Raw genomic sequence first — 13,319 nt, forward strand, 5'->3', positions numbered from 1 at the left:
AACAGTTTATATTAGACTCAAGTCGTATGTGTCCACCCCTATAAATATATCTTGTATGCTGCAAGAAGAGCTGAGATACTTATTATAATCCTCTATATTGTATACATTCCTGATATAATGAAGATCGTTGATTGGTCCTCGTGATTTTTTTCGTACAAAATTTTCACGTAAAAATCGTGTTTCATGTTTGATCGTATCGTGCTTGATTTCTAACAATTTCCACGGGCAATGGCGATGTGCTAGGCGGCCAGAGAAAATCTAGGCAGGCTTGGGCTTCCGTGACGCGCCTGTACGTACCTAGCTTCGTGGGAGACGGCTACTTGTTCTTGTTGCCAATGGCCGAGATTTGCTGCGAGGAAGCCAAGTCCACGCCGGCCACCACCGCGACCGCAGCTGCAGTCTATGCCACGGCCGCCGCCGCCATGACGATCGCCTCCTCGGCGCTGGAGAGGAGGCGACGCAGGTTGGAGATGAGGCGATTTCGCATCGGGAGTGACCTCGAGCCACCGATCGCAAAGGACGTCCGTGCGGGCAAGCGGCAGAGGCTGGTGCGCCGTCGTCAGCCCCACCCACGTCGTCGTCGCTAACGCCGGCGACTCCCGGGCCGTCCTCTCCCGTGCTGGCGTCCCCGTTCCTCTCTCCATCGACCACAAGGGTCCGTATACAGTTTTCTCGCGTCATGGGGCATTGCGCCTCCCGTATCTACGTAACTTGTCCATGACCTTGACGTGCTCAATTTCTTGATTCGTTCAGCCTGACCGCCCTGACGAGCTGGCGCGCATAGAGGCGGCGAGCGCCCGCGTCATCTACTGGGACGGTGCCCGTGTTCTCGTCGTCCTCGCCGTGTCTCGAGCCATAGGTGAGCTCTAGTTTAAATTGCCTACGTCAAAAGTTCGTTTTTGCCACTCGCCGAATTCGGACTTACTGGCGTTTGGACGCGCAGGTGATGGCTACCTTAAGCCGTATGTGTCGTCGAAGCCGGAGGTGACGGAGCGCACCAAAATCGACGAGTGCCTGATCCTGGCCAGCGACGGCCTGTGGGACGTCGTGACCAACAAGATGGCGTGCAAGGTCGTCCGGGCCTGCTTCCGCATCAACGGTCCGCCGGCGCCGGCCACCCAGCCGAACGGCGCGCTCCCTAACCCCGGCCGACGCGGAGGCCGACAACGGATCCGCGGTGGTGAAGGGCATCACCAAGGCGGAGTCCGACAAGGCGTGCTCCGACGCGGCCATGCTGTTGGTGAAGCTGGCGCTGGCCCGGTGTAGCGCCGAGTTCCACCGACAATGTCAGCGTCGTTGTCGTGGATCTGCGCCGTGGGCTGTGATTCTTGGAGCAAAATCATATGCTCCATGATTGTTTTCGTTTCTTTAACCTTTTTTTATAAAATCTAAGCAAATCCCTCCCCTCGATTTTTATCATCCTTTTGATTTGATTTAGTTTTGATAGTTTCTAATCAGATGAATATAATAGTATTTTTTCTTCTCTCAAACGAGGAATTAAAAGGAACAATAAAATGTTAATCTCTGCCTACTGATAGTAGTATGTACCGTGGCACTAGGAAAACCAATCGATAAGCACACCTTTCCACTCGTGGATCAACATGCCGAACGTCTATTCAGGGATAAGCCCACATCACTCCAATAAAAGTAGATTAACGCAACGATAGGTACAAACATTGGTGCATCATCTCGCAGGAAGCTTGAGAAAGGGTTTACTTCTCGAGTAGTGCTGCTGACTAGTTTCTCGAGTTGCTTGAGCAATTGGGAGTTTCTTTTCACATGTCTTGATCAAAGAGGGTTCAATGAGAAAAAGTGTCATTGAGTGAAAGAAGTAGTTATCCAAGGTACCCTCAGTATCAAAATAAATGGTAAAATTGGATCTTATTTTCAAAGAAAAAAGGTGTTAGATAAGGTGACCTTTTGTCTTCTTTCCTGTTTAATATTGCTACTAGTACTCTTGCTAAAATGTTTTCGATGGCAAAACAAAATCAGCTTATTATAGGGTTGATACCTGATTATATTGAAAGTGTATTGCCATTCTTCAATATGCAGATGACACAATTGTGCTCTTGAAAGACGATGTAGAAATGGTAATCAACCTAAAATTGCTTCTTTACAATTATGAAGCCATGGCTGGTCTCAAAATTAACTTTCAAAAAAGTAAAGTTCTCATGATAGGTCAAGAGGAGGAAAATAAACTTTTCTATGTCGAAATATTCAACTGTGTCATTGGTGAGTGGTCTATTAAATACATTGGGGTTTCAGTGACTTGCAATAGACTTCAGGTGATACACTGGTTACCTTTGGATGAGAAGCTTATAAAGAGACTGGATGACTGGCAAGGTAGTTGCCCCTTACAAAGAGATTGGATGACGGGCAAGGCAGCTACCTTACCCTTGGGGGCAAGACAACCCTGGTCAACTACAGCCTGAGCAGTGTTCTCATTTATCACATGTCCATATACCTCTTGTCCAAAACTATTCATGCTAAGTTTGACAAAATTAGGAAGAAATTCTTTTGGCAAGAAGGCAATTAAAAAAAAGATATTATTTTGTCAAGTGGACTAAAGTTTGTAGTCCTAGAAAAAAGTGATCTTGGAATCCAGAATCTCAGCAAGCTAAATATCAGTTGTTATGTGAATGGTGGTGAAAACTTGAAAATGAAAATAAGCTGTGACAGTAAATTGTGGAGAAAAAAGTACATTAAAAATAAATATATTGCCTATTTAAAGTCTAATCCTAAGCATTTCCCTGTGTGGAATGATTTAATAAAATCGAGAGTTAAATGGTACACAAGCTCTTACACTCGCTCGGCTTGGCTCGCGAGAAACGCGATGGAAATCCGTTTCCTAAGCCAGTCTCACAAAACGATTTTGCACGATTGAGATCTGGCCTAAGCGCTCGATCAGGCAACGGAACACGCTGCAAGTACTTGCAGCCTGCTTCAGAGGCTTCATCTCATCCATGTGCTGCAGCGTCTTTGCCTGGATCATCTTTTCGAAGAGGAGATCGATGGTTTGCTAACTCGGATTAACCATGCTGATGTCAGTGGCTCCGATATTCATACAACGGCTCTATTGTTCTATCTCCTTCACAATCATGGGTACAAAGTTTCGTTAAGTACAATATATTCTATTCCAGTTTGAACACTCAGTTGTGTGCCGCCGACTCACGCATCGACATTCTTTCCGACTGCGCCGTCGTAGATCCGTGCATTGCCACTCGTCGCCACAAGCCGCTCGCGCCGCCGCTCGGATCAGCCCTAGCGGCCGTCGGCACGCTCGCCGTCTGCCGGCCAACCGTTGCCTGGCCGCTCGCCACAGTCGGCCCGCTCGGTCAGGTCCGATCTAGAATCACAGTTGGACCACATCTAGAAGGGCCACAGAAGACCCCTTGACCTGCTGACGTCACGGCAGACAACAACAGCGGCAACTGTTCATACTCATGGCTGATGTCATCAATGGTACTGTTCTCCATACTATTCACGGGATTTGTTCATCGCTGACGTCGGCAATGACGTCATTTATTTTCTGAACTTTCACCTTTTTATTGCTACACGCACCTAGCTAGCATATGAGGAAGTTTGCGCATATAGTTTTTGAGCTGAAATTTTTGTGTGCACCCACAGCATACCAGTAGTCTTATTTCCTTCGGAACCTATCATATTTTTTATCTATAATTTTTTCTTCAATATGTTATACGTTAAATTTAATATCAAGAAGTTTGATGATAATATCAGTTTCCTCATATGCTAGGTTCAGATGGATGCTGTTCTCAGAGAAGTTAGTATTTGTAAGGCATTGTGTGCAAAACTATCAGGCATGATAGACGACGCATGGGAGGAATTGGATCAAAAGTTAGTTTTGTTAAAAATAAATCTAATGGTGAGGCTCTGATCAGCACTACTAGTTTGAGGAATCGAATTGCTTGATTATTGATTCGACTTTCACTCTTTTATATATGTCAATATAAAGAGTGGTTTTTTAGTTATGATCCTATTGGTAGTGGTGAATTTATGATTGGTGATGAGCCTCTACTTGAAATTGCTGAAATTAGTTATGTTCAAATTAAAACTCATGATGGTACTGTTAGAACCTTTACAAATATTCACCACATTTCCGGAATAAAAAGAATTGGGTATCATAAAATCTCTGAGATATAAATATGTTGGTAAAAATGATATTATTAAGTTTTGGAAACATAGTTGTATAAAAGATGTTCGCATAATTTAAAAATTGTAGTTATATAATTGCTCGTGCATGTTACTAGTGGAGAAAGGAATGGCCAGCAGGAGCTGTACGTGGAAGCGAGGACAGGTTGGCCTGGATGGGTCCAATTTCTGTTGGATACAGAGTCACGTGGTTCACGTGGTAAAGGGCCCCTCTAGAACATTTCATAAAAGTAGTAACAAGGATTTTATAATTTAATAAAGCTTTTCTCGTATGCGAAAAATGGTGCTCTGGGTGCTCTATATAAATTAACTATGGCATTATGATAATAAGGAAAGCGCAAGTGCACATCTGTACCTAGCAAGTTTTAAGATGCAAAGCAGTATGACGGCAGCCTTTTTCTTGCAACCACGGCAGTGCTATGAAAGTTGTCTTCTTGCAACTGCTGCATCACCACGACCAAGTATTTTCTGGAGGTGGCGGCAGCAGCAGCAGTGCACCATGTTAAAGTGCTCGCAAGTGGAGCAACAGTCAGCACAAACATTACATTATGATAATCGTGATGAGAAGGTTGATGATCGCTTAGGCAAAAACCCTTGCAATTTTCACCCTTCTATATGGGGAGATTTCTTCCTTCACTACTCCAACCCAGCAGCTTCCTCGGAACAGCAGGTTGAGTTATTTCCGCTTACCAACAGCTTATCTTCCGATTTGTAATTAAGCTAAGGATTTTGATTGATAATAATGATGGAGTTGCTAGTGTTCTATAATTTTCATATGATTCACTAATCATAGAAAGGTTTAAGACCACTCCATACTTGTTAATATGCTCAGCTTAAGTACTGTTTTCAGCAGACATGGATGGCAGAACGAGCTGATAAACTGAAGGAAGAAGTGGCAAAAATGATAGCAAGTTCAGTTACTTGTAGCCTTCATCAGAGGCTACAACTCATCGATGTGTTGGAACGTTTGTGCTTGGATCACCTGTTCGAAGAAGAGATTAATGATGCATTGATTCAAATTAAGACTGCCGATGTCAATGATTGTGATCTTCACACGGTAGCTATGTGGTTTTATCTGCTTCGTAAACATGGATACAGAGTTATACCAGGTAAGATAGATGGAATTTCAAATGACTGTGATCTTTCAAAAATTTCAAACATTATCCACGGTTCGTGCTATACTAAGTCGATATTAGACTGGTGCAGCTGAGGTAAATACAGCGAAGTAGAAGAAAATCATCGTCAACTGAGACAAAAAACCACCCGAATCAATAAACCTTTATAGAATAACTTAGAGGGTAGAATGGATGAAACAAATTATGACTCCCATCACAAAAAAGAGAAGTCTAATTTTAGGTTGCATGCAGTTGAACTATGACAACTTTTGCCACAAGTATATTTTTGTTTATTGTGATTGACCATTTCAAAATGGCATGATAGAGTTGTCTCAATTTTTTATTATATTATAATTATTTATATTTCACAATATATTGCAACAAAATTACTGGTAAATTTGCATTAATTGTGTTAATGAACAATAGTTCTTTTTTACAAAGAGACTACGGTGCACGAATCGGTACTGCAACTTGCAAAGTTGAACTCTAATATTATGCAACTTCATCATCAGAAAGAGCTTAGAATCGTTACAAGGTGAAGCACTATTGTTATTTGAAATTGCATTCCATATTAACCTTTCCAAAAAAACGAATGATCAGTACTAATTAATATGGAGGGCTGGTGAACGGATCTGGGTTCGAGCTCCAGCGGTTGCCTCCGGAGATGCTTGCTCAGCACCTCTGTTGCCGGATGGGTGTGGGCCTCCTTAATGAAAAAAGAAAAGAAAAATTAATGTGGAGGCAAATATAGATTTTCATAATTTAATTTTGTATTCTTTAATTGAGTTTTCACATTGGGTTTGATGCACTTTACCAAAGATAATTTTTTTCTTAAATTTACAGCTGGTGGAAGGATCTAGCGATTGAATCAAGGTTCCCATTTGCCCGAGATAGAATTGTAGAGTGCTATTTATGGATGTTAGGAGTATACTTTGAACCATGTCATTCACGAGGCCGAATAATGTTGACAATGGTGATTGCCATTATTACCATACTTGATGATATGTATGATTCCTATGGAACTTCAGAAGAGTGCGAGTTACTTACCAAGTGTCTAGAAAGGTTTGTGCAGGCTTGCCACATGACAAGAAAGATTATTTATATCCCGACTTAACAAAAAATCATGTTAATCTTTACTACAAACTACGAAATGAATCACTAAATTAAAACTGATGACATGCTGTTATTAAATATATATATGTAGATCTTATATGTGCCACTAGAATATATATAAACTTATTTATATCTAGTTGAATATATAATAGGCCATTTCGTATATGAAACTATAAAATATTCTATGTTCTATATGGTATGTACTAAAGAAAGTCTTTGAACATGAATTTTGAGTGTCTATATATTCATCAAAAATTTTGACAGTGGAATGTATAATTACTCCTAGACACGATTCAAATCATATAAAAATCTACATAGTTAATAACACTTTCCTATTGTTATGGAAATATAAATTCATATGTTTATTAATGATTAATAATGTCCAGATGGGATAAAAAAGCAGCCCATGATCTCCCGGAGTGCATGAAATTTGCGCTCGGGAAAATCTTGGATAGCTATCAAACCATTGAACAAGAGCTGGCACATGAGGAGAAATATCGCATGCCCTATCTAAAAGCCTTTGTAAGTTACCTTTCCCATCTTCATATTTCATCAATTTATCTTTGATTATCGAAAACTATGTAGTTACTGTCCATAACGTATATTTAGTTAGCTGTATACTTGCATGTAGTTAAGCTGATGCTATCCGGACACTACTTAAAAAAAAAATAACCCTTCACTGTCGGTCTATAAAGTAGTTTCACTGCCGGTTTTGGAACTGACAGTGAGCAACAGACAGTGATAATCCTCGATTATTATTGTCGACCCGGGGACCGACAGTAAAAGGGTTATCATTGCCGGCTGAAGGCTTCAGTCGGCCGACTATCATTGCCGGTTGAAGGTTTCAGCCGGCAGTGATAGTCGGGCGCCGAATCTATCTTTTTGGGGCTAGAAAAATTTAAAAAAATATTTTTGCACTCGACGAACCGTCACGCCATCGCAAGTCACAAGTCACGCGATTTTTCGCACGTGCGGTTCATGGCACTCGAACTTGGAAGCTTTTGGCTCATGCAATACATACTTGCTATCCTATCGTAGAATTACTAGTGATAACATTAGTATATGCAATCCTTTTGATATCTTATGTTTGAAATTTCAAACAATTATTTGGATATCTACATGACATCAAATGAAAAAGTTTTCAACTACAAAGTTGTAGATCTCGTCGAGGGCTACAATTTTGATATAAATTTTATCAGTATTCAACTTCGTATGAAAAAATTATGAATTTTTTTAAAATAAACTGTCATCCACTATCGAGCATCACTGCCGGTTCGTGGCTAGAGCCGACAGTGATAGTGGATTTTCACTGCCGGTTGTTTTCGAATGATATTTTAGTGCCAATCCTTAATACGAAACGGCAATGATATTCTATCACTGTCGGCTTATAAGAAACCGGCAGTGATGGATCGATATATAAGCCTATTTTCACAGTAGTGGCAAAAGCATGTTTATATATATGTGAAGTTTCTCCGTGTACTGATTGACATAGATCTGCAGACAGTAGATATGGTTAGAGCCTTCAACATGGAGGTAAAAATGCGTGAAGAAGGCTATACTCCAAGATCAGTTGAAGAGCACCTACAGTTTTCAATATGGACTGGCGGATGTCACCTGCTCTCATGTACATCCTTCGTTGGAATGGACGATATAGCAACAAAGGATTCTTTTGATTGGGTTTCTACCATGCCTAAAATGGTAAAGGCACTTTGCATAATTTTGAGACTATTGGATGATCTCCAATCATATGAGGTAATATTTCTCATCCCTCAGGAAACCTCTGATCTTTGAATCCTAAAAATTAGCGCAAAATGTAATTTCACGTTCAATCACGAATTTTGCATCGAACAAAAAACATAGCTCTGTGCTCTAGCAATAATGTTCAATTATTGCTTGACATATACATTATCATCTACCTTTCTTTTTAGCAAAATTATAAATGTTCAATTACATAACTAATTTGTACATGCAGCGAGAGCAACTCACGCCACATGTTGCTTCAACCATCCAAAGCTACATGACAGAGCACAATGTCTCGATTGAAGTGGCACGCAAGAAGATACAGGAATTGAAAGAGGAGTCGTGGAAAGATTTTAATGGCGAGTGGCTGAATCCTGATAATGCACCGCCAAAGCAGCTCCTGGAGAGGATATTCAACCTCACAAGAACAATGGAGTTCTTCTACAACTTGGACGACAATTTCTCGAACAGTCAGAACCTCAGGGATACCATCCTCTCTTTGTTTGTGGAGCATTTTGAGGAATATATATGGTACCACTGAGGTTCTGACTGTTCTGCGCACATGATTGTCGATGAGGGTCGAAGCCATACTTATCAGTTGATCTGTGCACATGATTGTGATTTGAGCTACCGAGTATGTTTGGTGTGTATGAAATATTTTTTGAAAGAGTTGTCTCGAATTTCAGTCATGCAGATCGACCTACTATTTTGTGATGTTCACATCTCATATTGCTGTTATATATGTCTTTTGTTTAAGAAAAGGGTGTACACATATTTGACCAAAGTAATAAGGCTGTCATTCTGAATGGGGAGGCTGCATCATGTTGAGGCAAGCATCTAGACATAAAGTGTGTGCGCCTATCTCTAACAATCTAAACGCGGACACGTTCGCCGCTCCCGGTGATGTCCATGTCGGTTTTTGATTGTGAACCGTCGGATTACTTTATTAGCAGATCAGGATCATCTGATACAGTCTGTTCGCCCCGCACCATGTCACAGGCTTTCGGAGGCTTCGACAAACTTCTCCGCTCGCCCGGCCGCTGAGAAAATCCCCCGCTCGATCGTTTCTCTGCTCGCCCGGTTGCCTCTCCAGTGCTCTCCTTCCTCCTTGGGCTATGTTTGGAAGTAAGGGGAGGGAATCCCAGGGAAGGAGATCCCTTAGGGGGTTTTTGAAGGCAATTCATTTCCCTAGGGGGATATTCCCGTCCTGGTTTTTTTCCATGCGGCTGTTTGGGAACCAAGGGGATGGAAATCCCAGGGAACAAAAATGATCTAAAAAATCAGAAAAAATTCAAAAAAAATCAATAATATGAGAAACTCATTATGCATCTATCTCAGACATCACAAGATCATGAAAACAAGCACAAAGGTTATATTCCACAAAATCACATAATGTTGTATACCACAAAAGCACATAATCCTCAAAAGGCTCAGGTGATCCTCAAAAGCACATAATTCCAGTCCTCAGATTCATCACAAGATACAGAAAACATTGTTGTGATGATACATATTCATCACAAGATATAAGATCAGAGGCATATTCATCCAGTCCCCAGATTCATCAAGTCAGATTAGTGTCTTGTGCATAGGAAACTGCATCTTTTTCAGAATGGAGAACACACTGATGAGTTAAGAACCATCATCTAGCGTGTCGTCACCGAACAGCTGGGCTGGATCTGCATCATGAGGAGAAAATGTACAAAAACTATCATCATTATCGGATCCAATAATTATTGAAGTAGACAAACTAGTTCTTCCTTTCGGCATGCAAGGCATATATCCGAAGAAAATTACAATAATTGCTAGTGCTGGAATGGAATTATAATGGTGAAGCTATTTCTATTCCTAATAAATATTCAAATAATTGGACCAACATTGTCATGAAACTGCATAAGAGGTTTTAATATCTGAAATCGAATCATTTGTGACTAGGATTGAAACTAAGTAAGGACAATATTTGAAATAGGCGATTACTCTAAAAAGAAAAAAGTTTGCTAATTGCTAAATCTACTGACACTTTCTCATATGAAATAATAAGCTTGCCTCAAGCAATCATACGAAACAAAATAGCAGAATAATGAGCTGAAGCCAGCAAAGCAACCTAATAATTTTAAAGGCAAACACAGCTATACATCAAGACAGAAATGGATTTGGCCTGAAGCATGTTTAGTTCGATCTGTGAAACCTGACACTCATAGCTCAACAGAAAAGGCAAAAGGAAAACAAAAGCCTTTATTCCATCCTGTTTGCAACAGCTAGGAAGAAACTCGTACATCATCCAAATATAGTAGTTCTCCTTTATTCCATTGCTCTTGATCGAATAAGTCCTAACAAGAATAATCTTTTCACAAAAGTCAATAGTTGAATACGTTCATTAGAGGACAAGGTCTTATGCTAGTACTCTGTCAATTCAGAAGAAAACATCCTATAAATTCAACTTCCAAGTGAGGAAACTCTAGCCAAAATAGATAATATGAATCCGAAAACAAAATACAGGACAAGAGCAATTGTCTAAGGATGCAGAAATTTGAAACAGACAGTTGAACAGACAATTGTCTTAATGTGATAGCATAATTCCTAATTATCAATCAGTGAGATATTGAAAGGACAATGATTCATATGAAGGATAAGATGCAACATCATGTTTCATAGCAAATAGACCGATTGGTGAACTATCTGGTAGGTATAGAAAGCTATAGTTGAGTCTCATTGTCTCAATACAGTATCTATCTTATTAAAAAATAAGATTCATCAATTCTAACTTACAAATTAGTGTCTACTTATAAACTCCATCTGAGAATAGTAGAGTATAATATGGCTCATAACATACTACTCGGAAATTATAGTTGTACGATTTGAGTGCTTTACTCAGCAGAATGATGTCAACAGCAAAGTTTTCCTAAAAGTCTTGTGAGCCTTATCTCCTACATGGCAAAACCCAACTGGTCAAAGAAAAACTTGGTAATAAAATGGTAGGCTTCATAAGGTAGACAAAAGTTGGTGACAAAAATGAATTGTCTTTTCAGGATGTTGATGAGGTGGAGACGGGCTGAGTCGCGAGCGAGCGCCGCGAGGACCCCCCTGTTGCGGGGGAGGAGCCCCCCATCTACAGAGGTGGGACGAAAAATCCGTGTGAGGATGGCGTCGGTCGGGCCGTAGATACCCGTCCAATGGGCTTCCAAACGCGTCCTGAAACTGGCCCGTGGATTGTTTCCGGGTGGCCTCGCTCCTGGAAAAAAGCCGGGATCCTAGGGGGCTTCGGGCCTGCCAAACATTGGCGGCAAAAGGATCCCGACCTCTTCCTCCCCCATCCGTCGCCTCACCCTCCGCCTCGGCCTCCCGGGCTCCGAGTGACGCGACCGCGACCGCGATTGCTCTGAGGACGTCGCCGCTGCTCTCTCCCTACTGGCTCCCCCCAAGACTACCGCCACCTCCAAGCGCGCCTACCCCGGCTCCTCCGCCCACGGTGCCGGCTCGGCGGTTGCGGGCGCCACCACCAGGACCGGCGAGTACAAGGCGTCCCCCCGCCGCGCCGCCGCGCAAAGGTAATTGCTGGCAGGTACCTCCGTCGGCGCGCCGGATCCATATCCCATCGGCCTCCGCTGCAGCCCTCCTTCCCCAGCTCGCACACGTCTCCCTCACTGCGGGCGAGCACATGCGAGGTAATGCCCCCGACAACAAGCTGCTCGAGGAGCTGAGGAAGGTGCACAACTTCTTCCTCCGCTCTCCCTTCCGCGGCGCCCTCAAGGTCAACAACAAGCTGCTCGAGATGTACGCCAAGTGCGCCGCCATGCCCCATGCCCGCAGGACGTTCGACAATATGCCTGAACGGAACATGGACTCATGGCATATCATGATCGACGGCTACTCCGTGAACGGGCTTGGAGACGAGGCGTTGCGGCTGTTCAAGCTGATGAAGGAGTGCATGGCGCCGACCAGCCACACTTTCGTGCTCGTGCTCAATGCTTGTGCCTCCCCAAGGTGAGCGCACCGGGTGGAAGCCTGTTTTGATCGATTCCTACAGGGTTTTGCATTTTGATTTGGGGATTTTTGAACTACGTTTTTGCGGATCCGTATGGGCGGCGGCTCCCTGTTTGCTTGGTCTGAGAAATTTGTGCTCCTGGAATCTCCCTGTTTGCTTGGTCTGAGAAATTTGTGCTCCTAGAATTGTATGATATCTGGTTTCGCGCAGAATAACAAAGACGGGAGAGCATTGCAGTTCTATCAGAAGATGGAGGATTGTGCACCTAATAAAATATCTATAGTTGATGTTATCTGTGCTTGCACTCGACTTGGAAATATTAGATAGGGAAAGAGCATACATGGGCATGTCGTCAGGTCTGGTCTGCAAAATTATCTTTTTATTTCAGCATCACTTGTTGATATGTACTGCAAGTGTGGAAGACTGGACATTGCTGTCACAGTATTCAAAGCTCCTGCTGAAAAATCAATTGCTGGCTGGAACTCCATGATATCAGCTTTTGTATTCCATGGCCATGGGTTCAAATCTATAGAACTTTTCTGGAAGATGAATGATTCTAGAATGAAAACCACAAAAAACACTTTTACTGCTCTTTTGTCAGCTTGCAGTCACTCTGGACTTATTGATAAAGGGTGGAAGTATTACCACCTTATGTCAAAAATTTTTGGGATTATCCCAACACCAGAACACCATGTTTGCAATGTAGACATGATTGGACGGGCTGGTATTTGCTCCATGTGGAGCCTGAAAATAATAGCTATTATGTAACTGTTTCAAACCTTTATGCATACAAGATAAAAGGATTGACGAAACCCTGTGGTCATAGCATTGTTGATTAAACAGTGGATCAAAAACCATATAAGCTATACAGTGCCAAGAATGACCAATGCGAATTGTGGGTGCCATAGGAGATGGTTCAATACAGGTATATCCCTTTGTTGCATTGTCACTTTATTCTTGATATGATCTCTTACCTGTATACTGTGTCCTACTTGATCCCAATGAATAATTTATATGGGATTTTATTAGCTTTCCTGTATGTATAACTTTGCTCCAAACGAAACAATCAAACTTCCACCTATTTGAAATATTTCATTATATATTTATGTGTTTTCTTACTGCCTTCAGTGCTGAAAATATTGGGGTTCCGCCAGTCGCTGAAGTCATATGGTTTAAATAGATTAGATCAGTTCAATTTG

General features: G+C 42.0%; 1 protein-coding gene and 1 pseudogene across 1 annotated transcript; both read left to right on the forward strand.

The window, feature by feature from the left end:
- The first annotated feature begins 335 nt into the window (after nucleotides 1-335).
- Nucleotides 336-1,699, forward strand: LOC133903266 (probable protein phosphatase 2C 9; annotated as a pseudogene).
- Nucleotides 1,700-4,540: 2,841 nt separating this feature from the next.
- Nucleotides 4,541-8,967, forward strand: LOC133903267 (alpha-terpineol synthase, chloroplastic-like). Its single transcript, XM_062344573.1, has 7 exons — nucleotides 4,541-4,840; nucleotides 5,024-5,375; nucleotides 5,712-5,820; nucleotides 6,129-6,347; nucleotides 6,785-6,920; nucleotides 7,899-8,150; nucleotides 8,371-8,967. Exons 1-7 carry the CDS (start codon nucleotides 4,541-4,543, stop codon nucleotides 8,677-8,679), a joined length of 1,677 nt encoding a protein of 558 aa, XP_062200557.1. The 3' UTR covers nucleotides 8,680-8,967.
- The last annotated feature ends 4,352 nt before the right edge of the window (nucleotides 8,968-13,319 follow it).

The sequence above is a fragment of the Phragmites australis genome, chromosome 21 (assembly GCF_958298935.1).
Source record: "Phragmites australis chromosome 21, lpPhrAust1.1, whole genome shotgun sequence".
NCBI classification, from domain to species: domain Eukaryota; kingdom Viridiplantae; phylum Streptophyta; class Magnoliopsida; order Poales; family Poaceae; genus Phragmites; species Phragmites australis.

What these genes read in the sequence shown, in the direction of transcription:
- LOC133903267 (XM_062344573.1), top strand. Translation starts at nt 4,541, where the DNA reads ATGCAAAGCAGTATGACGGCAGCCTTTTTCTTGCAACCACGGCAGTGC. An exon ending in CAGCTTCCTCGGAACAGCAG is followed by an intron (nt 4,841 to 5,023) that starts GTTGAGTTATTT and finishes TGTTTTCAGCAG; the next exon opens with ACATGGATGGCAGAACGAGC. An exon ending in GAGCTTAGAATCGTTACAAG is followed by an intron (nt 5,821 to 6,128) that starts GTGAAGCACTAT and finishes TTAAATTTACAG; the next exon opens with CTGGTGGAAGGATCTAGCGA.